The following is a 25,528-nucleotide window of genomic DNA, read 5'->3' on the forward strand; positions in this document are numbered from 1 at the left end:
TATTATGTATTCATTATAAATTAATAGTAAAAAAAAAAAGCTTCACTAAAATGCATGGTGGAAACTGCATACTGGTGTATATGTGTAAAGACTTTTATTTTGAAAAGCTATATGATAGACAAAAATAAGGTCGATACTTCACACACTTGCGTTCTGCTTGAGTCCTCCGACCTTTTTGACAGATAAACATGAAGATTGTAACATGGAACATAAACGGGATACGAACATTTAAAAATGGTATCAAGAAAATACTGGATTCATTCGAGGCCGATATAATCTGCGTCCAAGAGACTAAAGTTACCCGTAAGTGTTTTAAGTAACGCGGGACTTTGAAATGGGTTCGTATAGCAGCCTTATCTTTAACAGCTCAGAAATTGAATACATTGTTTTCAGGTGACCTGTTGGATGAGAAAACAGCTATTGTTGATGGCTACAATTCATACTTTAGTTTTAGCCGAGGACGAGGTGGATACTCAGGTAAAGCAGCCCACAGTAAATTTATGTCAGTAAATTTGCTAAATGACTTTAAATACTTAATTGATTTTAGCATAAGATTAATTCCAATATATATATATATTTTTTTGTCTAGTTTTTATTACCAATTGCTAATGACAAGTACTATTTGACTGAGTATGAGATGAACAACATTTACTCCGTGCCCAGGTGTCGCGACCTACTGTAAAGATACCGCTACTCCATTCGTGGCCGAGGAAGGATTGACAGGTCTGCTCGCCAATCAGGGAGAGGCTGTTGGTTGCTATGGTGACCAGGTAGAGTTGTCCAGTGAAGAGCTTCTGGCACTAGACAATGAAGGAAGGGCTGTCATCACCCAGCATCACTTAATGTAAGGGTCTTAACTTTAGACATTTACTAGTTTTAGAAAAGCTTAGCATGTTGTGAAAGCTTCAGATATTTCTTTTATTTTCAGGGGCACAGATGGACCACAGAAGCTGACTGTTATCAATGTTTATTGTCCTCGAGCTGACCCGGACAAACCTGAGAGAAAACAGTACAAGCTGCAGTTTTATCAACTCCTCCAGTGCAGAGCTGAAGCCATCTTGAGCTCGGGGAGGTGAGAAAGAGATCAAACCATCACCGGTTCACACACAAACACACACACACACACACACACACACACACACACACACACACACACACACACACACACACACACATTGTGTTTGTGTCATGTTTTATGGGGACTTTTCATAGTCATAATGATTTTTATACTGTTCAAACTGTATATTTTATCCCATACACTAATTCTAACCTTAAAGGATTAGTTCACCTCAAAATGAAAATTTCCTAATAATTTACTCACCCCAATGCCATCCAAGATATCCATGTCTTTCTTTCCTCAGTGGAAGAGAAATTAAGTTTTTTGAGGAAAACATTTCTGAATTTTTCTTTGAGTAATGGACTTAAATGACAACCAGCGTTTTAAAATCCAAATCAATGCAATTTCAAAGGTCTTCAAAGTGCTTCAACGGACTGTGCACGATCGCAGCTGAGGAGGAGAGTCTTATCTCGCGAAACGATAGGTCATTTAAAAAATATATATATATATACTTTTTAACTACAATTGTTCGGATTGAGCTGATCTGCAACCCGCCGGGAACCAGTCATCACGTTGAAAGGTCACTGTCGATGTTGCCGGCGCCGGCGGAAGTACCGTCCTACTGTTTACAAAGCGACCAATACAATTTGAACTATCCTCCATCACATTGTGACGATGCACTTTAATCTTTTAATGTATGCAAATAAATGATTAAACGACGCAACGTATGGTACAACAAAGATGGCGGTTTTGTCAGTACGGTTTGGGACTACCGGATGTAGGATGACGTAGGTGTTGACTAGTTGAAAAGAGTGAATGGCGGGGAGAACAAGCTAGGTTCAGGTTGTCTGCAGACGCGTCTTTATTCAGCCGATGGGAAGTTGATTACGTCGATGCATGGATATGTAATCTGATTCCTGGATCTAAGCGACGTGCTCATGGATGTACTTGCTGTTTGCCGTGGTCACTGAGAGAAGCGAAGCGCTGTTGTTGACGACCCAGTCATCCAGAGAGACTACAGTTCGAGCGATCTCTTCCAAAGGTATTTGAAGTATCTGAGAGAAGCCGGAGTTGATCGTTAACTCGGGTGAAGTCGTGGAGCGTGAGTAAAAGGATATATAAACTCAAGAGCGGTTATTGCGGGACTAACTGACTTTGTGGTTTATTTGCTGTCCTTTGATACACTGTGGAACCCTTGATGGACTAAAATGACTTTGACTGTTTCTCTGAACTCCTCTTTTCGCACAATCCTTCCACACTAAGACTATGTGAACTGTGTGAAGAAGGTTTTGATATGAATGAAAACTGTGTTGTTTGCTGTATTGTTTATATTGGTGTTGTGTATGTTCAGTATTCCTATTATTCCAATGGTGATGTGTGGTGTGATGAATTGGGTACTCTGTCATGGTGAATATAGCCTACTAAAATATTTGCATATTGAATCATAGTGGTTGGGTTTTCTTAGAGTCTACTCTTGAAACATTAAGGGTTCATGTTAATTACTTAATACATGTGACCTGTGTTCGCTTTTCCTTCTTGACGTGACTAACGACCCTAAACAAGATTATATCTTGATTATATTTTGGCAGAATATATATCTGCCTGGCACCCCAGCATAAAATGAAGTAGGAAAGTGTTACATAAAAATGGCACCCCAGATGGGACGTTCATAAGAGGAAGACATGTTCTTTGAAAACAAAAAAAAGGAAAAACCCCTCCAAACTACATAGTTAACTCGGAAATGTCAGATTCAGTTAATGATTGGCTTAATCTGCTTGAGCAACCAAATGGTAACAAAGAAGTCACATTAGAGGATCAATTGACAAATGATATGGAAGCCTCTCAAATTGAACTTAGTATGGCTTCTAATGCAGATGGAGTTCTTCCTGTTGCTACTGCAGTGGCAACAGGGTCCACAGCCACCACACATTCTTTGTTGGATATGGATTTGACTGGAGATGTGAATTTGATACCTCCATTGCCACCTTCTTCAACAATGTTACTGGGAAATGTTCCCGGAATTATGGAAAATATCACTTTGCATCAGTCAATGGCTAAGCTTGGAGCACAGCAAAATAGTTTGGTGGAATTGGTTAAGAATCAATCAGGAGAATTGAAACGAGTTGTTCAATCATTAACTGAACATGTCAATTCTGTTTCTGCTCAACAAGGGACAGAAGTTAAAGAGTTCATAGAGAAACAGTGTGATTATATTCGCAAGGAATTTAATCAACTTCTGAACTGGCGACTACAACATCACTATACTGAGGTGCTGAGGGATTTTAATAGTGTGTTGACTCCTATGGCTGCTTCATTGGATCTTATCCAAACCAGTGTCAATCAGTGTTCACAGCAGGTTGCAACTTTAATTGCGGAGATTGGTTCAAATAGTCCCTTACAGAATGAGCTCCATCAGTGTACTCAACGTTTGGAACAGCTGGGTAAGGACCTTGATAATGTTCCGCCTTTACAGAGTACAGCGATGGCCAGTGTTCCAGTCCCAGCTCATATCACTTCTACCGATGCAACAGAAACTCCAGGAGTGTTTTCTAGGCTGCAACGGATTCATCCTGTGATGCAACAAGATGTTCTGGCTACCAGTGACTCTTCGAATTCTGGTGAAGTGAGACAGCGACATCTTGGAACAAATCCGATTAAAGTTCAGTTTCCATGCTTTGGACGGATGGAGGATAATCCAGATCCCTTGTTTTTTCTTGAAAAATGCCAAGATTTCTTGGCGGTGTATCCGCTTTCCGAAGACGAGTTGCTGGCTACCCTTCGAAATGTATTGCATGGGACCGCAAGGGATTGGTGGGATGTTGCTCGCTTCGAAACTGTTACTTGGCTGGATTTTGAGCATAGATTTTTGGCTGCTTTTTTATCAGAGGATTATGAGGATGAGCTTGCAGAACGAGTAAGAACTCGTGTTCAGAAGGAAGGTGAAAGTATACGTGATTTTACTTACATGTACCGTGCTCTTTGTAAACGTTGGAAGCCTGATATTGCTGAAAATGAGGTGATTAAAATGATTTTAAAGAACATTAATCCTCACTTGGCTAGCCAGCTTCGGAGCAATGGAGTGATGACTGTAGATGGTTTGGTGCGTTTGGGTCAACAGTTGGAAAAGGACAGAGAAAATCAACTTCTGTATGAGCAAAGGAACCAACAATGTCGGAATTTCAGAGGAGACTCCATGAGTGTTTCCATTCCTTCAAAAAATCCTGTTTCTGTACAGGTAACCCAAAATCTACCTAAAGTTCCATCTTACTTTTGTTGGCGTTGTAAAGGTTCACATTCGCCCTCCTGTTGTCCTCAAGAGGGTAGCGGAAAATATAAGAACAAAAAGTATACCCCACCTACTCCTTCACCATCTCATTCTACTTTGCATTCTACTCCAAAAGGTCCTACTATGAGTACTATTACTCAGTATCCGGAGTCTACAAATTGTTCTGCTAACCTATTACCAACCACCCTTCTTCAACAATTAAATGTTCCAATTTCTATTGGCTGTTGGAGTGGGAGTGCATTAGTAGATACGGGCTCTTCATATACTCTGATAAATGAGAAGTTGTGGTTAAGTTTGGATGGTCACAGTCAGGAATTAAAGCCATGGACCGCGGGGCCTATCTATTTGGCAGATGGAGGAGCTCGGAAGCCTTTGGGGTGGAGTGAAGTAAAAATCACCTTGCATAGTTTGACTATCACCCTGCCTGTAACAGTGTTGGCACCCGAAATGCTTGCTTTTCCTGCCGTTTTAGGTTTGGACTATCTATTTTTCAGTGGACTTCAGTTGGATGTTCGGAATGAAGCTTATTGGTTCAACTTTAATGAAAAGTACCATATCCAGAAGGGAAGTGTCCATTGTTCTGACTGGAGTGCTTCATCAGCTGTAGCCTTATTTTCTGCTCTTGCCCCATGTGCTATGGGCGATGAGCCAGATTTTTTGCAGGCTGCTTGTCAAAACATCTGTTTAAATGAGGAAGGTAGAAGATGTCTTCTAAATCAACTTAAACAGAATGCGGATGTTTGTACTACTACCTTGGGACAAACAAAGGTGCTAACGCATAAAATTTATCTCACACAAGAGTTGCCTGTTAAACAAAAACCTTACAGAGTCTCTCCTGCAAAATTACAAGTACAAAAGGAACTCATTGAGAAAATGTTGGCTGCGGACATCATAGAACCTTCTTCTTCTGCCTGGGCTTCGCCAGTGGTCTTGATTCCTAAGAAGCTAGGTGGGTACCGCTTTTGCGTGGACTATCGTAAGCTTAATTCGGTTACTCATTCTGATGCATATCCAATCCCTACAGTTCATGAGATCTTGGAATCCTTGAGTGGTGCGACAGTGTTTTCCACTTTGGATTTGAATAGTGGGTATTGGCAAGTCCAGATGGACCAAGACAGTCAAGAAAAGACGGCTTTTATTTGTAAACAGGGTCTGTTCCATTTTAAAGTCATGGCTTTTGGCCTTAAAAATGCTCCATCCACGTTCCAACGACTTATGGAGAGAGTCTTGGGTGAATTGAATGGGAAAATCTGCTTTGTTTACTTGGATGATATAATCATTTATTCTTCATCTTGGCAGCAGCATTTCCAGGATATTCAAGCCGTTCTGGATAAATTGCGAGATGCTAACCTCACAGTAAACATGAAAAAAACCCACTTCTTTAGCACGTCTTTGAAGTTTCTTGGACATGTGGTTTCATCTGAAGGTATTGGAGTAGATCCTGAAAAAACAAGAGCTGTTCAGGACTTTCCTGTGCCAAGAAATGTTAAGGAAGTTCAGAGATTTCTGGGCATGGCTGGGTGGTATCATAGATTTGTGCCACATTTTTCCCAGTTGGCCGAGCCTCTAAATTCTTTGAAGAGGAAAGGTGTGAAATTCAAATGGACTCCACAATGTCAGTCTTCCTTTGACGAGTTGAAACAACTTCTAATAGTAACACCTGTACTTGGACACCCAAACTTTAATCTGCCTTTTGTGGTATATACCGATGCAAGTGAGGTGGGTTTGGGAGCTGTCCTGGTGCAACAAACAGGATTGGGGACGGAAGAAGTTCTTGCTTTTGCTAGCCGTACCCTAAATCAAGCAGAGAGAAACTACTCCACTACAGAGCAAGAATGCTTAGCAGTGGTGTGGGCCTTGGAGAAATGGAGGTATTACTTGGAGGGAAGGTTCTTTACAGTGGTGACCGACCACTCTTCCCTGGTTTGGGTTTTTAAAACTAAAAAACCTAATACCCGATTAATTCGATGGGCTTTGCGGCTTCAAGAATTTACCTTCACTGTGGAGTACCGAAAGGGAAAATATAACACTGTTCCTGATGCGCTGTCCAGAGCTCCATTGGATGATTCCGATACCCCTGTCGTCACTTGTTCCACGCTAGTATCTGAAATACCCGACAAAAAAGAGGAACTGCCATTCACCGATCATCTAATTTGGAAATCTCAGCAAGAGGATTTGGAGATCAAGGATTACTATCAGAGGATAGTTGAAACCGGGGAAATTATCATTAACCCTGCAACCAAATTCACTATACTGGAGGATAAAGTTTTCAGAGTCATGCAAACTTCTCATAAAACACTCTATCAAGTATACGTACCAAGGAATCTTCGACAGCCATTCCTGCAAGCTTTTCACAAAGATCCTTTGGCTGGGCACTTTGGACGATTTAAGACCATCAAGAGAATACAAGCTCTGGCTTATTGGCCTAATCTCAGCTATGATGTTAAGGAATTCATACAGAATTGTCAGATCTGTCAGTGTTATAAACCTGAGAATCGGCTACCCTCTGGAAAATTACAACAAACCATAGTTCAACAACAAGGTAATGATTAAGGAGGTACTCACCAGATGGGGTGTTCCAAATTATCTTCTCTCGGATCGTGGTCCACAGTTTGTGTCTTCAGTGTTACAAGAAGTATGTCAGGAGTGGGGTGTTACTCAGAGATTGACCACGGCATATCATCCCCAGACAAATTTAACTGAGAGGATCAATAGGACACTCAAAACTCTGATGGCTTCATATGTTGAGGAGCAACACAAGCATTGGGACAAACATCTGTCAGAGTTCCGATTTGCTCTCAATTCAGCTGTGCATGAATCCACTGGGGTGACTCCTGCTGAAATAAATCTTGGTCGCTCCCTTAGAGGTCCAATGGAAGTACTACTGCAGCCTAGAGATATTTCTCCTAATGACTCTTGTTATAACAAAACATCTGAATTGAAGCAAATGAAGGAATATGTGGAAAAGAAGCTTAAGACAGCACGACAACGACAAAAAAGAAATTATGATAAACATCGAAGAGATGTACAATATGAGGATAAGGATAGAGTTTGGTTGCGTTCTAACCCTTACTCAAAAGCAGAGAAATCATTCTCAGCTAAATTGGCTCCTAGGTGGCAAGGACCATATCGTGTGGTGCAACAAATGGGGCCTATCAATTATGAAATCGTGATGGAGAAAACCGGAGAAGATTTAAGAGTGGTTAATGTGTCAAGACTTAAACCTTGTTATCCCTCTGCGAAGGAGCTGGAACAGCAACAGCACCTTAAACTAATTGAACTATTCCAGGAGGAAAGTGATTCTGATGAGTTTTTAGGATTTGAGGATAAAACCATTGAGAAAGAACAATGAAAAAAATTTTGAATGGGGGAAGTATCAAAACGCCTCCCCTGTGGGTTGGCTGCTCTGAAGGGGAAGGGGGTGTGACGATGCACTTTAATCTTTTAATGTATGCAAATAAATGATTAAACGACGCAACGTATGGTACAACAAAGATGGCGGTTTTGTCAGTACGGTTTGGGACTACCGGATGTAGGATGACGTAGGTGTTGACTAGTTGAAAAGAGTGAATGGCGGGGAGAACAAGCTAGGTTCAGGTTGTCTGCAGACGCGTCTTTATTCAGCCGATGGGAAGTTGATTACGTCGATGCATGGATATGTAATCTGATTCCTGGATCTAAGCGACGTGCTCATGGATGTACTTGCTGTTTGCCGTGGTCACTGAGAGAAGCGAAGCGCTGTTGTTGACGACCCAGTCATCCAGAGAGACTACAGTTCGAGCGATCTCTTCCAAAGGTATTTGAAGTATCTGAGAGAAGCCGGAGTTGATCGTTAACTCGGGTGAAGTCGTGGAGCGTGAGTAAAAGGATATATAAACTCAAGAGCGGTTATTGCGGGACTAACTGACTTTGTGGTTTATTTGCTGTCCTTTGATACACTGTGGAACCCTTGATGGACTAAAATGACTTTGACTGTTTCTCTGAACTCCTCTTTTCGCACAATCCTTCCACACTAAGACTATGTGAACTGTGTGAAGAAGGTTTTGATATGAATGAAAACTGTGTTGTTTGCTGTATTGTTTATATTGGTGTTGTGTATGTTCAGTATTCCTATTATTCCAATGGTGATGTGTGGTGTGATGAATTGGGTACTCTGTCATGGTGAATATAGCCTACTAAAATATTTGCATATTGAATCATAGTGGTTGGGTTTTCTTAGAGTCTACTCTTGAAACATTAAGGGTTCATGTTAATTACTTAATACATGTGACCTGTGTTCGCTTTTCCTTCTTGACGTGACTAACGACCCTAAACAAGATTATATCTTGATTATATTTTGGCAGAATATATATCTGCCTGGCACCCCAGCATAAAATGAAGTAGGAAAGTGTTACAACATCATAGACATCATACAGAGACTATGTATTCTATATGATGTCTATGCTTCACATGGTCGTGTGGGGCGGTACCTCCGCCGGCGGCCGCGACATCGAAAAAAACTTAATTTCTCTTCCACTGAGGAAAGAAAGACATGGATATCTTGGATGGCATTGGGGTGAGTAAATTATTAGGAAATTTTCATTTTCAGGTGAACTAATCCTTTAAACCTACACAGAAAACCTTCACAGAAAACTTGCTGCATTCTTACATTTTCAAAAAACATCACTTAGTATGATTTATAAGCTATTTGCCTCATGGGGACCAAAAAATGTCCTCACAAGGACAAGGATTTCGGATATTGCCATCTTTGTGGGGACAATTTGTCCCCGTAATGTATGGTTTACCAGGCCACACACACAACGTGGCATGTTAATCCCTGATATATTGTTAATAAGTTATTTTTTTATATGTTGCTATGTCTTATTGGTCCTTCTTCTTAAATTGTTATCAAGATTCTTCTAAGATATAACGTGTCTTTTTGTTTGAATAATGCATCCTTCTGTCTCTCTTCAGTCATGTGATCGTTTTGGGTGATGTGAACACCTCTCACAGACCCATAGACCACTGCAACCCAGATGATGTGGTAAGTCCTTAAACCATGTTCCTTCATCATGATTTTAGTTGACACAATTTAACCACCAGGCACAAGAAGTAATAAAAGTCCACACAATAAAAGCAAAAATGCTGGATAATGCGGCACATTTGCAGCCAGTCATATTTGATTTTTAATAGAAAGCAACAATGCTGTCCCACTTTTTCAGTGGCCTTGGTTCTAGAAGTCATTTTCTCTCTCTCTCTCTCTCTCTCTCTCTCTCTCTCTCTCTCTCTCTCTCTCTCATTACTTTTTATTTGTATCCATATTCCATAATCATTTGTAATCATTGTATTTTGTGAATCATAGTGTTCTTGAATACATGTGTGTGAGAGAGACCTTGGGACAAGCTAGACTGCGTGAAAGGGAGTGTGTGCTGGTAGAGACATGGAATGTGTAGGCAGTGTATGAAGTTTCCAACGAAGCATAGCGATGGGATATACATTCCATGATAAATAGAAACCATATGTTCCTCTGGTAATGTAGTATTTTTGGTTAGTAGCATATAAAACCCAACCTCTTTGTCTAGAGGAACAGAGAAGCTGGAATGAAGACATTTGTTTGGTCCATTGTCTCTTTCTCTCCTATGTCTTGATATTATGAGATATTATGTCTTGATAAATAAGAGATCTCTTGGCAAAATAACTGGTGTCTGGTCAAGTGAATTATACTACAACAGGGGAAAAGTTTAATTTCTAAATCTACAGCGGGCTAATGGCTTTAAGAGAGAAGAAGGGACAAAATCTTAAGTGGAAGAGCTATTTCAGGTGATCTTAGCATTAAAGCGAGAAAGGATGGGGGAATGGCGGGTCAAGGTAAAGAGATGTAGATTAAGACGATGCTGAGGGGAGACTTGCGTCTAGGATGGAGATGTTAATTTTGGAAGAGAGAGTTCAAATGTTAATTTTCCTGAAACGTCCTTTGTCTTCTCTGGGAGTAGTTGTTCCTCAAACAGACGGCCTGGCTTTTTCAAATTTCTCCAGTCTTACACTACACTCAAACTAACTCAAACCTTCTCTTATTACTGTTCTGTTATTTAGGATAACTTTGAAGATAATCCTGGGAGGAAGTGGCTGGATCATTTCCTGTTTGAAACAGAAGAAAATACAGAAAATAAAAGTACTGAAGATGATCTTGCAGACATCTCCCAGAATTCTGCCTCTGGTGGCAAGTTTGTGGACACTTTCCGCCATTTTCACCCAAAGCGCTCCAACGCCTTCACATGCTGGTCTACGCTCACAGGTGCCAGGCAGACCAACTACGGCACACGCATCGACTACATCTTCTCTGACCGCTCTCTGGTGGAGACGGGCTTTATTGGCGTGGACATATTGCCAGAGGTGGAGGGATCCGATCATTGTCCTGTATGGGCGCAGCTCAGCAGTACCCTCCAGTTTAGTCCCAAGTTCCCGCCCCTGTGCACACGCCACATGCCAGAGTTCATTGGCAAACAGCAGAAACTTTCACGTTTCTTAGTGAAAATTCCTGAGAAACAGAGTGTTTCTAAAGGGAGTGTAGAGAGTCTACCTGGATCACAGGATGCTGGGGAAATTCGTGAAAACCTGAATCCTGTAGTACAGGGGAACAGTGTTGCAAAGAAGAGACCTACAGATAGAGAAGCAGACATAAATGGACACAAAGCCAAAAGAAGCAAGCAGACGAAAACCGAAAGTAATGCTAAAGGAAGTCTTTTAGCTTTCTTTAAGCCTAAACAAACACCGTTGATACCTTCAAGTGGGAAACAGGCAGAATCCTCTCAGGATGTTGTGGATAGTGAGAGCGACACTAGAAGGTGCCCCAGTGATGCGCAAAAGGAGACAAATCTCTCCAATGCAACGGAGATGGAGAATGAAAATCAGAATGAAGTGGAAGGAGAATCTACATCCATAGACAAGTCAAAGGACTGTAAGAAAGAGCCATGCACTGTTTTTTGGAAAACTGTTTTGCATGGGCCTCCTCAGCCGCCACTTTGTAAATCACACAATGAGCCCTGTGTTTTAAGGACTGTGAAAAAAGCAGGACCTAATCTAGGCCGGCAGTTTTTTGTATGTGCCCGTCCTCAAGGCCACGCCTCGAATCCTCAGGCCAGGTGTAATTTTTTCGCCTGGGTAGAGAAAGGAAAATAGATTAAAGTCAAGGGATCTTTATGCGTACTGTATTTTTATGTTTTGAGTGCATTTACCATTAAAATATTACCATTTTTATTGTTCAACTAACAATAGAGACAGAAATAAATAATGCTCTTTTTCAGCTTGGGTCCTGTTGTCAGTATATTTTTAGATACTGCAGAAATCCAGTGATAATCGTGGAATATCTCGGGTTCTGTCTTCACTTCATCACTACCTGATTAGGAAATTGAGTTCCCGTTGTGAGTTATGAAATTAAACAGACCTTTACCATATACTGAATTTAAAATGAGGCAACTAAGCAGGAACTACTGCTGAGGAATGAAAGCCTCTAAATATAAAGGCATTGTTGTTCTGTTAAATATTGTACATGGAATAATTAATTAAACAATATAAGTAATTAAATTTAATACGTAACCTTTGATGTGATCACTGTTATACAATATCTTGCATTTATCATTTATTTGTATTCACTTTTTTCGTCCCATTTGCTCTTTCGCTTTTGTGTTTTTGTTTTCCCATTTTTAGGGGCCAAGCACCGAAGGTGCGGAAGTCATAAAAATATGGCCGCCATTTTGAATTGTTCAAAAAAACTGCTTTTTCGAACTCGGTCTAGACGGTTGTCCGATTTTCACCAAAATTGCACCAGATCATCTTCAGGCAGTGGGGACCAAAAGTTATGGAATTCAAGTTGATTCGCTTAACCGATTTCGATAAACGCGTAAACTAATTTTACGTAGCCCTTACAAAAACAGACCTTAGGCTGTATCTCTGCAACGCTTTATCGTATTAAGACCAAACTTGGTACATTTCATCACAAGCATGTCCTGAGGCTACATGCTGTGTTTCGGCGCAGCACCACCTACTGGTCCGGAGATACAGAAAATGGTTACTTTCGCTTATAACTTCTGATCGGTTTGTCCAAAAATCATAAAAGTTGTCTCGTTAGATTCAGGACGTCATGTCAAGTCGACTGATATCCAATTTTCCCAGATCAGCCATTTTGGCTGTCGGCCATTTTTAATTATGTGCTAAAATGCTGTATTTTCTGAACGCATGAACGAATTGTTCCGAAACTCAGTATGGGTCATCAGTACGATGCCCTGAAGGAGCCTGAGAAGATTCGAAACAGCGCCACCAAGTGGTAAAATTTATTTTTCAAATGCTTATAACTCTGGGTGTGGTTGACTTATTTTCAGGGGAGTCATCTCGTTGGGTTCCTGAATCCTTGGCGAGTCCACAGATACCAAACATGCTAGGTTTCGTCTTACAGTTTGTGTAGCGTTGAGATTTAGCGCTTAAAAAGCATTTGCTAATATCTTCGAAACTGCTAGTCCGATCGAGACGAAACCACCGTCAGAACTTTGGAAACATAGGTTGCTGGATAAACACCAATGCCCAAATGCCAAAATATTGATAGTAAGGGGTAGTAAAATGCAATCAAAGTCACGTGTCAGTCATTTTTAACGTGTTTTTTCATATAAATGTCTATAACTCCGAAGCAAATTGAGATATTTTCACCAAATTTGGCACACACATGTATGGGCTCATCCTGAGGACACATGAAAATAATTGTGGGATTTTGCCTCTTGGTGGCGCTATAATAGAACAAAACATGAAATTCCCATTGACTTCAATGCAATATTGTGATATAAAATGCTATACTTAACGAATTCATTACTGTAACATTACGGAATTCAGAATGTGCCATCAGCAGTATGGCCTGAAGGTACTCAAAAGATTTTGAGACAGCGCCACCTTTTGGTCAAAAGTTGTAATTAAATATACAAAAATGCTAATAACTTTTGAATGAATTTGCCTATTTTAATAACTCTGGTCTTAATTGATTCCTTGGGTTATGCCGAAAACAAAGATACCAATTTTGCCAAAGTCAGCCAAACTTCCTGTCCGCCATCTTGATTTTCATTCAATACCTACTTTTTCGAACTCCTCCTAGACCGTTTGTCCGATTTTCACCAAAATCAAATCGTATCTTCTCCAGACCGTGCCGACTGAAAGTTGTGGATTTCGTGGTGATAGACGAAACCATTTTCGTATACCGCAGCATCAAAGTTGAGGCATGCTGCCAAAATGACTATTCAGGCTTTATCTCTGCAATGCCTTGACATTTTGAAACCAAACTTTGTATGTGTCATTGTCACCTCACTCTGACCACATCACATCGATTTCATAACTGTGCCACCTATAGGTCGAAAGTGATAAACCATTAAATCATCTTATAAGTTACTTTATGTATGATTTTTCAGCCATTTTCCCAAAATCCTCTTATGGACAATGTCTTGTCGTCTTCTTTTGCGTTTGGCCCCGTAATGGCTGCTTGTAGCTATATTTCATTGTTTTCTTTCATTTATTTTTCTTTCCTGTCCCTTTTCATCTGTTATTCATTTGTTAATCTCATTTCTTTAACCCATTATCTTTCTCATACTTTGTTTTCTTTCGTTCTTTCTTCATTTGTTGTTCATTTCTTTTTCCTTTCCTGATCCTTTTCTTTCATTGTTCATTCAATAATTAATTCGCTCTTGCTTGTTCTTTAGTTCATTTTCTTGTGTCTTCATTTTTTTTTTTCTTCTTGTGTCTTTCTTATTTTTTTCTTCTCCCCTTTCACAGGTTTCAGTCAGGTGTCTTTTATTTTGTTTAACGTGTTTCCGGTGTGAGTTTTTCACATCCTGTGAAGAAGAGAGCTCTTCAAGTTTGTGGATAAAATCTAACGGTACGCGGAGAAAAACATTGACAATAATTATTTCTTTAAGTGTGATGTCTACAGGTAGTCGTGATGGAGGGGTAAGTTTATCAGCTCTGCGTCTACACATTAACAATCGTGCGTGTTCTTCTCGCTAGTTGTAAGCTCGTCTAAAATGGCGAGTGTTATAGTAGTGTCGCGCGCGCGTATCTTACCTCTGGAAACGAACAAAACCGATCAAAATTTAAAAAGACATATCAATAGAAACTCGAGACCAAGTTTTACAAAGTTTCCCTTGAATGTGCTGACAGATAACAGCTGACAGATTTGCCGAATAAATATTCAGATGATACTTAATGCCTACAATTTTATACTTGATTACTAACGTTACTTGACAAATTACTAGTTTTGTGTTACTTTATTTTTCATGTTTTTGTTATTAGTATTTTTTTTTATTGAAATGATTTATTATTGTGACATTGAGCGCTAACGTTACAGGTAAACAACAGTTATTAAATAATGCAAACCGTAAACACACGTTATCATCATTGATAAGTTTGGGGTCGGTAAGATTTTTTGTAATGTTTTTGAAAGGTTGGATTTATAGTAGAAACAGTAATATTGTGAAATATTACAATATAAATATAATTTTGTATTTAATGTATTTAAAAAAGTTATTTATTCTTGTGATGGCAGAGATTTTCAGCTTCATTACTCCAGTCTTCACTGTCACATGATCCTTCAGATATCATTCTGATATGTTGATTATGAAAATTTTAACATGAAAAATGTATTTGAAATGGTAAATACATTTATAATGGAGGAAAAGATTTGTCACTTTTTAATAATTTAATGTGTGCCGAAAAAAAAATATTATTGGCCCCCTTTACGGAACAGTGGTGTGTGTGTGTGTGTGTTAATTATAGTATAACAGAGTTTGATCTTATTAATAAGTCCTTGATAGTTCTGTACCATCTAATACTATTTGTATAGTATTTTCACAGTTAATACAAAATTATTTTTTAAATATTTTTTCTTCATCTTTAAGTGGAACTGGAGTCTACTACCAAGCAATGCCTGCAGTGGGACCAGATGGGAAAAACGTCATGAAGTTGATCCCTGTCCAGAAAGTGAACGGTCAGTTTTATCAGACGCCATTTAATATGGAAAGAGACAATGTGGATCTACAACTGAAAGCTTTTTCAAAACCAGTTCATCCACCTGCTGCGTCTTCATCTCAAACACAGACTCGACTTCCCTCGCTTCAGCCAATAGCAGATGGACGGGTTGTTCTAAAAACCCTGCCAGAGTTTAGAACTTTAACTAACTCCATCAAAACTCAACCCAGTGTTACTAATAACCTCACCATTCACAATCCAAAGCAAATGCATGTTCCTCTTACAACACACTCGCTCTCCCAGTATACAGTCCAGTTACCACCTCAACCCAATGGACAGAGCATTACTGCGGTTCAAACGCTGCCTGTTACCGTTAAGTCACCAGTTCTCCCAAATGGTCATTTCCTGCAGATCCCACCGAATGCGAAAGTTAGGACTATGCCGGCAACTGCACTCCCGCAGTCCATCAAATGCCGGATAATGAACTCTGTGAATTACACTCCTAACCTTGGGAAGGGTCCACCCACCGTTGTGCTTGTGTCCCCTGTGAACTCTGTAAAGCTAAATTCTGACCAGCAGATGCTTTTGCTTACTAAGCCGAGTCTAATAAACCCTCCTGAAAACTTGCAAACACCGGTTTGTGTTTCTAAAACTAATGAAGAAGCGAACACTCCCTTTAAATGGGTTGTCCAGGAGGGAACAGGCGCAACCGCTCCTTGCCTTGTACCTTTATCGAGCTCTGACATCTTAAAAGCAGTCAAGCATGTCAACTCAGTTGGTACGGCAAATGAAATGACGGCAAGAAAAGCCTCACCTCCTCGGGCCAGCCAAGAAAAGATCACTCCGGGCAAGGACAACGCGTTAGTCATGTGCAACGGGAAAGTCTATTTTGTGGCCAAGAAAAATTCAGAGATCGCCAAGGATGTGATGATCAGCGAAGGTGGAAAAAAGGTGTTTGTCAGCACTTCTCCTGCCCTGCCCGCCAGCTCCGCTCTGGGGTCAAACTCCTCTAAGCGAGCCCCTCCAAAAAGTGTTAGCGAAATCATTGATCTCTGTGATGATGATGAGGAGACGTCCACGTGCCTGGGAGGCGCCCCGGGTAATTTACCCACACCGAGTCAAACAGAGGTGGATGAGAGTGATGAAGACTCTACTGTAATATTTGTGTCATATATTCCACCAAAGTCAGGTGAAAAAGTAGCAAAATCTGCCTCTCAGAACAAATGTGAAGAAGTTCAACACGCAGAGATCAACACAAAATCTGTCGCTCTGAATGACGGGGAAAAAATGGCACATGCAGAAATGGAAAAAGATGATGTTTTGGATAATTCTTCTGCCAAACCGGGTTATGACCAAATTAATGTGGATGATGAGCAGGTCAAGGAAAATGAAATAGCTGAAAGTAACTTGAGTTGTGTTTATGAAAATGTGAATATGGAGGTAGATAAAGACTTGGAGAGTAGAAGTCCACCAGAGACAAGATATCAAGCTGATGTAACAGTTGTTGAAACTGTCAGCCTGTTGGAACAGTGCCAAAATGTCTGTGTTCAAGCCACTGATAATACTGAAAAGGTAATATACCAAAATAAATTTTGTAAAATAGTAATATAATATCTTACAAAAGCCTGATATGTATTTGATGTGTTCTTCTCTCTTCTGTTTCAGGTCATTGGAAATCCAGCCCCTGATCAGAGTCGGAAACCCAAGAGTGACTGTCAGCTGAAAAAAGAATTCGGCATCACCTCTGATGTACAAATTCGCTTACAAAGAGGAAAGCCGGCTGTGAAGCCAGATCAACAAACAGAGAAACTCATCTTAAACAAACGCACATTAGACGGTCTTCGTAAAGTCCTCCAGGATTCAAAGCTGCAGTCAAAAATACAGCAGATGATTCAGGCGAGTTGTGAGTTTTAATGTGTATTAAAGAAGATATTATTTTAAAATATTTCCAAATCAGTATTATTGTTTACTTAAATAATAATAATTATAATTAAATAATTATTAAATAATAATTAAAAATAATAATATTTGCTAATTGAAATAAGTCTAAAATAAAATATAAATACTGAAAATAGTTGAAAAACAAACTTAAAAAATGAAAATGAGAAATGTTGCCTTGGCAACCAACTGAAATAAAACAAGTTTAAGTATTAAAATAACTAAAACTGAAAGAAATTGAAGCTAAATAGAAATATTTAAAAACAAAATAATAAAATGACAAAGGCATAAAATTAAATTTCTCAAATGTAAACTAAAATTAAAACTTAAAAAAGAAGAACAGTAGAGAATTAGAACATGAATAAATACTATTATAGTATATAAATATTACTAAAATAAAAATTATTTTAAATATTTCATAAATTAAGGACAAATTTACTTTTTTATAATTTTTTTTATTTCCTGCCTTGCTCTTACACGTTTCTCTTTCTCGTTTGTCCTTGGGGAAAAAAGTAACTTGGCTGACTGAAAACTTGTTTTGGTGGAGATAGGACTCATAGCAACCACACTGATTCATTTCATGTGTTTTGTTCATTTTCTGTATCTATAGGTTCCCCACACAAAAACGGAGGAGGATGAAGGTCTGAAGGCCAAAAGAAAAAAGCAGGAGCAGGATGGGAGTCACGATATTCCTTCTCTAAGCCCCTCAAACATTTCACCTGCCTTTAAATGCTCACTTGTTCCCACGGAAAATGGTTTGATTTCACAGAACTGTCAAGAGAAGGTTTGTTCACCAACAGAACCTGCAGCCGATAAGGTTCATATGCAATCTGAAATGCCAGCAGATTGTACTGCTAACACATGCTGTCTTACTCCCTCACCCGAGCAAAACGCAACATGGACGGCTACTCATCACTTCTCACCTACTTCTGCAAGGAAGATGCCACCACGCTCTAAAAAAGGGAAGGTGTGTACGGCCTGTCCCTGTGGGACTGTTTTAGGGCTTGCAGAAGCCACTTCTTCACTCCATACACAGGAGAAACCCAATCCATGTACTATTGTCGAATCACACAAAGGGACAAGAAGCCCAGTGGAAAGACGTCAACCAAAAGATCAAGATCCTGTTAAGAAAGCAATAAAGAAACGGTTATCAAGAAGTCCATGTAAAGACATGGTTCCATTAGAAAGCTCTACTAGTGAATCCTCACATAACACATTCTCAACTAATAGTTTAAGTGCATCCTCTTTATCCAGTTTACAGGACTGCAACAACCAGATTGCACTGTGCTTAAGCGGAATAAAATACGCTAACATGTCGAGCAGCCACGCGGATGCTGAAACATCTCAGCAAGAAACCAGCCAGGTGCAGACACCTGCAAACGACCCCATCATGCCATTCTCTAAGAAACACACAGGTCCCAAAATAGACAATTTTCCAACCCAAGCGCTCTACTCGTTGGAAACGCTGGATGCTGAGGAGATAAAGCGGCAGGAGAGGATCAAACGTTTGAAGGATCTCCTGAAGGAGAAGGAGGCGGCGCTGGAGCGGATGCAACGAAGCATGAATGTTTAGTTGTGTCTGTTTATGTTTAAATAACTTTACCCCTGCATGAGAGACTGAATATGACTGGGAATACCACCATTAAATGTTTAAGAAAAAATTTACAGCATCTTTACTGTTTTTTTCCTTTTTTAACTTGTTTACTGGATCTCATTTTCCAGTTATGTTTTATTCAGTGTTTGAGTACTTAAGTGTTTAGTGTTTGTCTTATTTATAGTTCGTTGCAATACTTTTAAGCAACTTTATATACCATCTTTTTTTACTTCTTTGTATGATTCATGTGCCTTCAGTAATACTTTGTTTTTCTGTAGTTAAATTCTTCTAAATTGTAACAGCCTAATTTTGAACTAAAAAGGTGATTTAAATAAAATGCACTTTTGGAGAACCCTTTGCTGGGTAGATGAAAAAGTGAAATCTGACATTAAAAAGTGAAATCTTTGTATGTTTTGCTAAAAGAGCTTTTAATTGTGATTTGCAGTACTAGTGTAGACCCATTTAGTCTGGACACACCAATGCTTTGCTAAAATGTTGATTGTTTTTACCTGGCTAAGCTACAATTTAAGGCTTTTTGCAGCGTCTTCATTTAGCCAAATTACCTATAGTACAATATACAATTTAATTTGTTTTCCCTTTTGCTTCAGACAACGTTTTAGAGTATTTTTATAAAAGAAAACTGTTTCATTCAGAAATGTTTGTGGCATTATATTACATTCTCTCTCTGTTGCATGTGCCCGGGCCCGGTTCCCCGATAACGGGGCACGATAAGAAGACTCGAAAGATATATCTTACCAAAGTTGTTTATGTTCCTAATAGTCCAGTCATTTTATGAAAAAAGGTTGAACAAATTGCAACAGAAGCAAACCTAACTGATTGTGTATCCTCAATATGTCCTGAGTAAGGAAAAAGAAGACCCGAAGAATCCCATTAGGGGAAAGTTTCTAAAAAGACCCAAATATAGCCTATTCATACGCATATTCATTATTTTTCTCACGTGAACAGGGTAACAATTTTAACCTTTAGATATCACCATGAAAATTACTGAGTTGATTACGTGCATCAAAACAAACAAAAAATGTATTACAAGTTTTTAAAAATTGTTTGTTAACATGGACAAACGGTGCATAATCTAATTACATATGTGCTAATTTGCATAAATACCAAACAGACCTAAACATTGGGTATAGCCAGGTGAAAATGTCTTGTTGAATCTTGTTGAAATAACAGTAAAAGACTTAATGTTAAGGTCTGAATGGAACCCACTTAGGCTACCGATGAACATTAATACATAGAGGCAGGAAGAAGTACTTTAGAAACCAGCCTTTATTAATTATTATTGCTGAGATGGGGTTTGGGGCTGGGTCCATGGGACTGGAGCTTATGGGGCGGGCGGAGCCTAGTCAAAGGTAATTCTAGTTCCCTGCCAAGCATGAGGCTGGGAGGGGAAACTCCCATAGTGGCATGCTGGGTGGCGCGATAATGCAAGAGTGCCTGGGAGAGAGAAGCTTTAAATGGAAAACCTTGGGCAAGGTGTTCACGTATGCCATTCTTCAGACTCCACCATTGGCTTGAGGAGGGTAGTAGGCAGTACGTATGTGGACTATTCCCTTGGCCGACAGGTAGGATGAAAACTCACAGGAGATGAACTGTGGCCCATTGTCTGTGGTAATGGCCCGTGGAATGCCCCAACGGGAAAAGAGCTGCTCCAGGGACTCGATCATTGCAGAGGCTGTAACTGAGCCCATAGGCACAAGCTCAGGCCACTTTGAGTGGAGGTCATACACCACGACTAGGAACCGCTGATGGTGGGGAACAGAGGTGAGCTCCCCACATATGTCCATCTGTAGATGCTCCCATCGCTTCACAGGCCAGTCGACAGGCTGCAAGGGTGGTGGGGCTGGAGTTCCTGTTTTGCCACTAAGCAGACAAGGTGTGCAGTCACGTACAAGAGCTTTTAGCTCTCTATCAATCCCTGGCCACCAAACGAAGTCTCTACATCTTTGTTTCAGTTTAACTATCCCCACATGGCCCTCGTGTGCCATTGACAGAACCTGCTCCCTAAGGGGCGGAGGAATGACTGCTCGGTGCCCCCTTGCAATGCATGACTCACCCCAGCATGTCAGTTCTGTCTTGACTGGTGAGTAGGGAATCAGGTCAGAGCTCACCTGAGCTGGCCAATCTGACTGAATGTAGGTGCTGAGGAGGGCTGGGATAAACGATTATTTTAAAACGATTAATCTAGCGATTATTTTTTCGATGCATCGATTAATCTAACGATTCGTTTTTCCAGTCCGATTCAATTTCGATTTGATTATCTCCCCATTAATTGACTAATAGCAATTTATACATGTTTATTTACATATCTGAATGAAAAAAACATGAATTCCTTAACATAGCAATATGTTTATTGCACTAAAAATTCCAAAATAAAAGACTATACAAGTGCAAAGTAATGCATTTTTAGTCAGAGGTAGCATTCAATAAAACATAGAAGCCCTGAAAACACAAAGGCCTAGCTTACTGAAAAAAAGTGCAATCTGTCACGACACATTAAAGAGCCACAAAATAGTAGGCCTATTTATGGTTTAATTTTCTTTGACTGACCAAATTTGAAAGTTGAGACTTTGTAAAATGTTAGCTTCTTGGTCCTGTCTGTCAGCGCGTTGGCAGTGTCCTCTTAAGTATTTTTCATGGCATAGTTATAAGCGCATACTTGCAGCTGTCTCGCACGCGCTTAGAGCTCGTGTGAATTGCACGTATAAAGTGAAGTTAAGGAACAACCTCGATCCATCAGGAAACGCCACATGGGTCGCTGCATTGCACTGCGCTTCATAAAATGTTTTTCCTTTTGCGTGAAGAAGCCGCTCGCCGCAGATGTGTTAAAAGATAGCGGAGTACATTCATGATTATTAGGCTGCCGGTATAATAATCATCCTGGCGCTGGGACTGAGTGAGTCATTTACTATTTAAAATAAAATACTTTATTCTACTCATTTAAGACTGCTCTTATGAGGACACTCGACAAAACGGACAGTTTGGCATAATTTGTGTGTTATGGTTCGTTCAAGCCCGAAAGAGAACTCGGTACTGACGCACGTTTTTCTGTGGGTTGTGTGTGTGTAGGCCTATACTTTAGTGGAACCAGTGTGTGCTGCCTTGCACCTCGGATAGTCTGAGGAGCCACTCGTGTTGCAACTACTCTCCAGCGCCAAAAAAAAAAAAATGGTTCTCTCCGGCGCAACCATCTTTGTTTTGGGTCTGACGAATCAACGCGGATATTTTGCGTCAACATATTTTTTGCGTCGACGTAATCGATGATGTTGACGCGTTGTCTCAGCCCAAGTGCTAAGGGTAATGAAGAGTGGGTGTGCTGCAGACTCGTGCTGAAGTTCCTCAAGAGACACTGAGGTCTGTAAGGGCTCATACACTAACTGCACCAGGTCACTCTCTATGTCTGACTCCGGCTGCCTGGCTGTGGTGGTTGACTCCACCGCTGAACGGGACAGTAAATCTGCAACCACGTTGTCTTTTCCAGGGGTAAACTGCAGCTGGTAATTGTACTGACTCAACCTGTCAGCCCATCGGTGGAGTCTGAGTGGCTTGTGGCCAGTTCCCGCAGAGGACATGAGGGCAGTAAGTGTCTGGTGGTCTGTTCTGAGAGTAAAAGATCGTCCATATAAGTACATGTGCCAGCGCTCACATGCCCAAATCCACACCATTGCCTCTCTCTCTCCCACTGAGTACTTCTGCTCCCCAATATTCAGAGCTCGCGAAGCGAAAGCAATAGGCCTTTCAATTCCGCCATGCATCTGTGACAGGACTGCGTCGACTGCCACCGCTGGTGCGTCCTATGTCACTAGGGTAGGACTGGAGAGATCAAAATGAGCTAGTGTTGGTGGTGCCGTGAGGAGGTTCTTGAGTTGTTGAATAGCACGTTCACACTCTGCTATCCATGCCCAGGGGGTGTCATTTTTGAGCAACTGTCACAGGGGTGCAGTGATGGCTGAATACTGAGGTAAGAATCTGAGATAGTAAGCAGTCATGCCAAGGAAGGATGCAAGTTTTCCAGCCGAGGCCGGAACGGGAAGGTTGAGGATGGCCTCTCTACATTGGACTGCAGCGGTGTGATACCCGAGCTGGACACCCAAAGGCCAACAAAGTCTATTGCTGGGGCTGCAAATACACATTTTTCTGTGATTAACGTCAGATTGTGTTTAGACAGAGCTGTGAACACCAGTCTCAGGCATTCATTGTGAGTGGCCACATCTTTTCCATGTACCACAATATCATACAAGTACACAGCCATACCCGGAAGCCCTGCTAGGACAATGGCCATGATTTTCTGAAAGCAGCTAGGTGCTGAACTAAGGCCAAAAGGAATTCTCTTGAAACGGAACACCCCCATGTGAGTAACGAATGCAGTCAGGTTTCTACTGTCCTTGTGCAGGGGTATCTGCATGTAACCTTGCTTAAGATCCAGCTTCGTGAACACTGAGGAGCCATGGAAAAGTGTTGTGAGTTCCTCAATTGTCGGCAGTGGGTATTTGTCTGGCACCACTGCCTTATTAGGGGCCCGAAGGTCAATGCAGAGACGTATGCCCCCTGACCGTTTTTTCACAATCACAAGATTTGAGACCCACGGAGAAGCATCGATGGGCTCAATGATGTCTGCTGTTAGCATGCTCTGCAGTTCAGTGGTGACCCGGTCGAGCATGGCGAGAGGCACTCTTCGTAGTGGCTGGATGACGGGCAGTACATCCGGGTTAAGCAAGGGTTTGTGTGCGAAAGCAGAAAGGCAGCCTAAACCACTGAATAGATTGGGAAACTGTGTGTGCCATGGAGAGTCCACCTGAAGTATAGTCACTCCGCTGTTGTCATGCAGGGAAAAACCAAGACTAATGAACAGGTCCAGACAAAGAATATTAGCACCGTGCTGTGTGATGTAGAATGGGAACTCCATCAGACGTTTTTTCCCGTATTGTACCGGCAGCTTAATTAATCCAGTCACTGCAATGCTGGCTTGACCATAACCACATAGTTTTAGAGGTGATGGTTGTAACTCCACGTCAGATAAAAATTTATTGTAGGTGGCCATATTAAGCAACGACACTTTAGCTCCTGTGTCCAGAAGCAGTGGAATGCAACAGTCTTTTAGCTGTACACCACATGTAGAGAAAGTGACTGAATGAGGACCAACTGTGTGAATTACTGCTGGTGAGGGCTGAGATGAGGTAAGTGAGCCTGAGCTGGACTTTGATCTGCACCACCTTGCAAAATGGTTGAGCTTACCGCAATGCCTACACTTTTGGCCGATAGCTGGGCAGTCTGGTGACCTGTTGGCATGACGAATGGAGCCACAGTTGCCTCACTTCTGTCTTTGTTGGCTTGATTGAGGCTGCGTTTGCTGGATGATTTCACCTGCAGGCTGGAACCTCTCATCAGTGACTGCATTTCCGGGTACAGTGGTGACATCAGTTTTAGCTGCATTATTCTCTGCTATTTTAGCTGCACACTGAGTAGCTTCCTCAATTTGGATTGCCAGAGTGAGAGCCTTATCCAGTGTAAGTTCATCATCGTCCATTAACAATCTCTCTCTGACTCTTGCACTGCTCGATTTTTCAATAATTTGGTCTCTAATTAATTCATCACGTAGAGGACCAAATTTGCATGGCTCAGCGAGGCTTCTTAAATCAGCGGCAAACTGCCTGGCTGACTCTACCGATCTTTGTCTGAAGTTTAAGCGTTTTAACAGCATGCTATGAGTCTTTTGAAAATGTCCCTTTAATTGCACAACAGCTTCAGAGTATGTCTGTGCGGTGCCGAGTGATTGGAAGATCCGTAGTCCCTCTGCACAGAGACAATGGAGGAGAGGCGCGCGTTTTCTCTCATCCTAGACATCATCCAAGCCCGCGGCAACACGTCTGAAATGACACATACCAGCGCTCCCACGGCACAACAGGTTCGCCAGCGTGGGGCAGAAATGGCTCAGGTGGAGGCAAAGATAAAGCCATCCTCGTCGCCAAATGTTATGTTCAGGAAAAGACACACACACACACGAGCAGTATTTTGGCAGAACGCTACTGGTTTACTCTTTTTACTTTTTTCAGTCACAGAACACGGCAGCCCCCGGGCATGCGCACAAACATGACTTTACAACGGTATTACGACAGCAGATAACAATGAAGAACTGGTTAACAACCACAACAGACACCACCATGCGTACCCATTTATAGATCTTAGCCATTTAGAGCCAAATTGTTTGCCAGATTTTAATTATCAAAAGTGATTGCCAATTTAAACGCTTTAATGACATTACGAAATAGCCTAGGCTAATTACCATCATATTAGTTCTGATACCAAATAAAGTCAACTTCATAAATAGGCCTGTATCCATTGCGAACATATTTTATTATTAGTCTTAAAATGTCCATAACATAAAAACATTGTTGAGCCACAACATTGTCAACATACCATAGTTTGATTTGTACTGCGCTGATTTCTAAAGACTGCTGCACAGTGGCGGGTGTTGTGCCGAATTTCGACCCCCTGCCAAATTATTACCCCCCTCGTTGAAGTCAGTACCTGATTGCCTAATCCTAACCCCACCCCTAATCATAACCCCTCCCCCACAGCTAATCCTAAACCTACCAATGCTAGGGGGGTAGTAATTTGGCGGGGGTCAAAATTCGGCACAACACGGGGACTAGCGTCT

General features: G+C 40.9%; 2 protein-coding genes across 3 annotated transcripts; both read left to right on the forward strand.

Annotated features, from left to right (window-relative positions):
• Positions 1-104: 104 nt before the first annotated feature.
• apex2 (APEX nuclease (apurinic/apyrimidinic endonuclease) 2) lies at positions 105-11,625 on the forward strand. Its single transcript, XM_077224387.1, has 6 exons — positions 105-303; positions 394-477; positions 664-844; positions 929-1,072; positions 9,297-9,366; positions 10,416-11,625. The coding sequence occupies exons 1-6, from the start codon at positions 189-191 to the stop codon at positions 11,499-11,501; spliced, it is 1,680 nt and encodes a 559-aa protein (XP_077080502.1). The 5' UTR covers positions 105-188; the 3' UTR covers positions 11,502-11,625.
• Position 11,626: 1 nt separating this feature from the next.
• lrif1 (ligand dependent nuclear receptor interacting factor 1) lies at positions 11,627-19,247 on the forward strand. 2 transcript variants are annotated; one of them, XM_077224386.1, is made up of 5 exons: positions 11,627-11,743; positions 14,130-14,232; positions 15,251-16,892; positions 16,986-17,216; positions 17,869-19,247. In XM_077224386.1, exons 3-5 carry the CDS (start codon positions 15,276-15,278, stop codon positions 18,829-18,831), a joined length of 2,811 nt encoding a protein of 936 aa, XP_077080501.1. In that variant the 5' UTR covers positions 11,627-11,743; positions 14,130-14,232; positions 15,251-15,275; the 3' UTR covers positions 18,832-19,247. The 2 variants fall into 2 exon arrangements, with proteins under 2 accessions (XP_077080501.1, XP_077080500.1); XM_077224385.1 differs by lacking the exon at positions 11,627-11,743 and having other exon boundaries at positions 14,143-14,303.
• Positions 19,248-25,528: the final 6,281 nt, after the last annotated feature.

This window comes from Siphateles boraxobius, unplaced genomic scaffold (assembly GCF_051911475.1).
Source record: "Siphateles boraxobius isolate OS27281-9 unplaced genomic scaffold, OSU_SipBor_1 9, whole genome shotgun sequence".
Lineage (NCBI taxonomy): Eukaryota > Metazoa > Chordata > Actinopteri > Cypriniformes > Leuciscidae > Siphateles > Siphateles boraxobius.

Excerpts from the sequence above, each read along its gene's own strand:
- apex2 (XM_077224387.1), top strand. The coding sequence starts at position 189 with ATGAAGATTGTAACATGGAACATAAACGGGATACGAACATTTAAAAAT. Across the intron at positions 478-663 it reads AGGACGAGGTGGATACTCAG|GTGTCGCGACCTACTGTAAA; the intron begins GTAAAGCAGCCC and ends CTCCGTGCCCAG. Across the intron at positions 845-928 it reads ATCACCCAGCATCACTTAAT|GGGCACAGATGGACCACAGA; the intron begins GTAAGGGTCTTA and ends TTTTATTTTCAG.
- lrif1 (XM_077224385.1), top strand. Across the intron at positions 16,893-16,985 it reads CCACTGATAATACTGAAAAG|GTCATTGGAAATCCAGCCCC; the intron begins GTAATATACCAA and ends CTTCTGTTTCAG. Across the intron at positions 17,217-17,868 it reads AAATACAGCAGATGATTCAG|GTTCCCCACACAAAAACGGA; the intron begins GCGAGTTGTGAG and ends CTGTATCTATAG.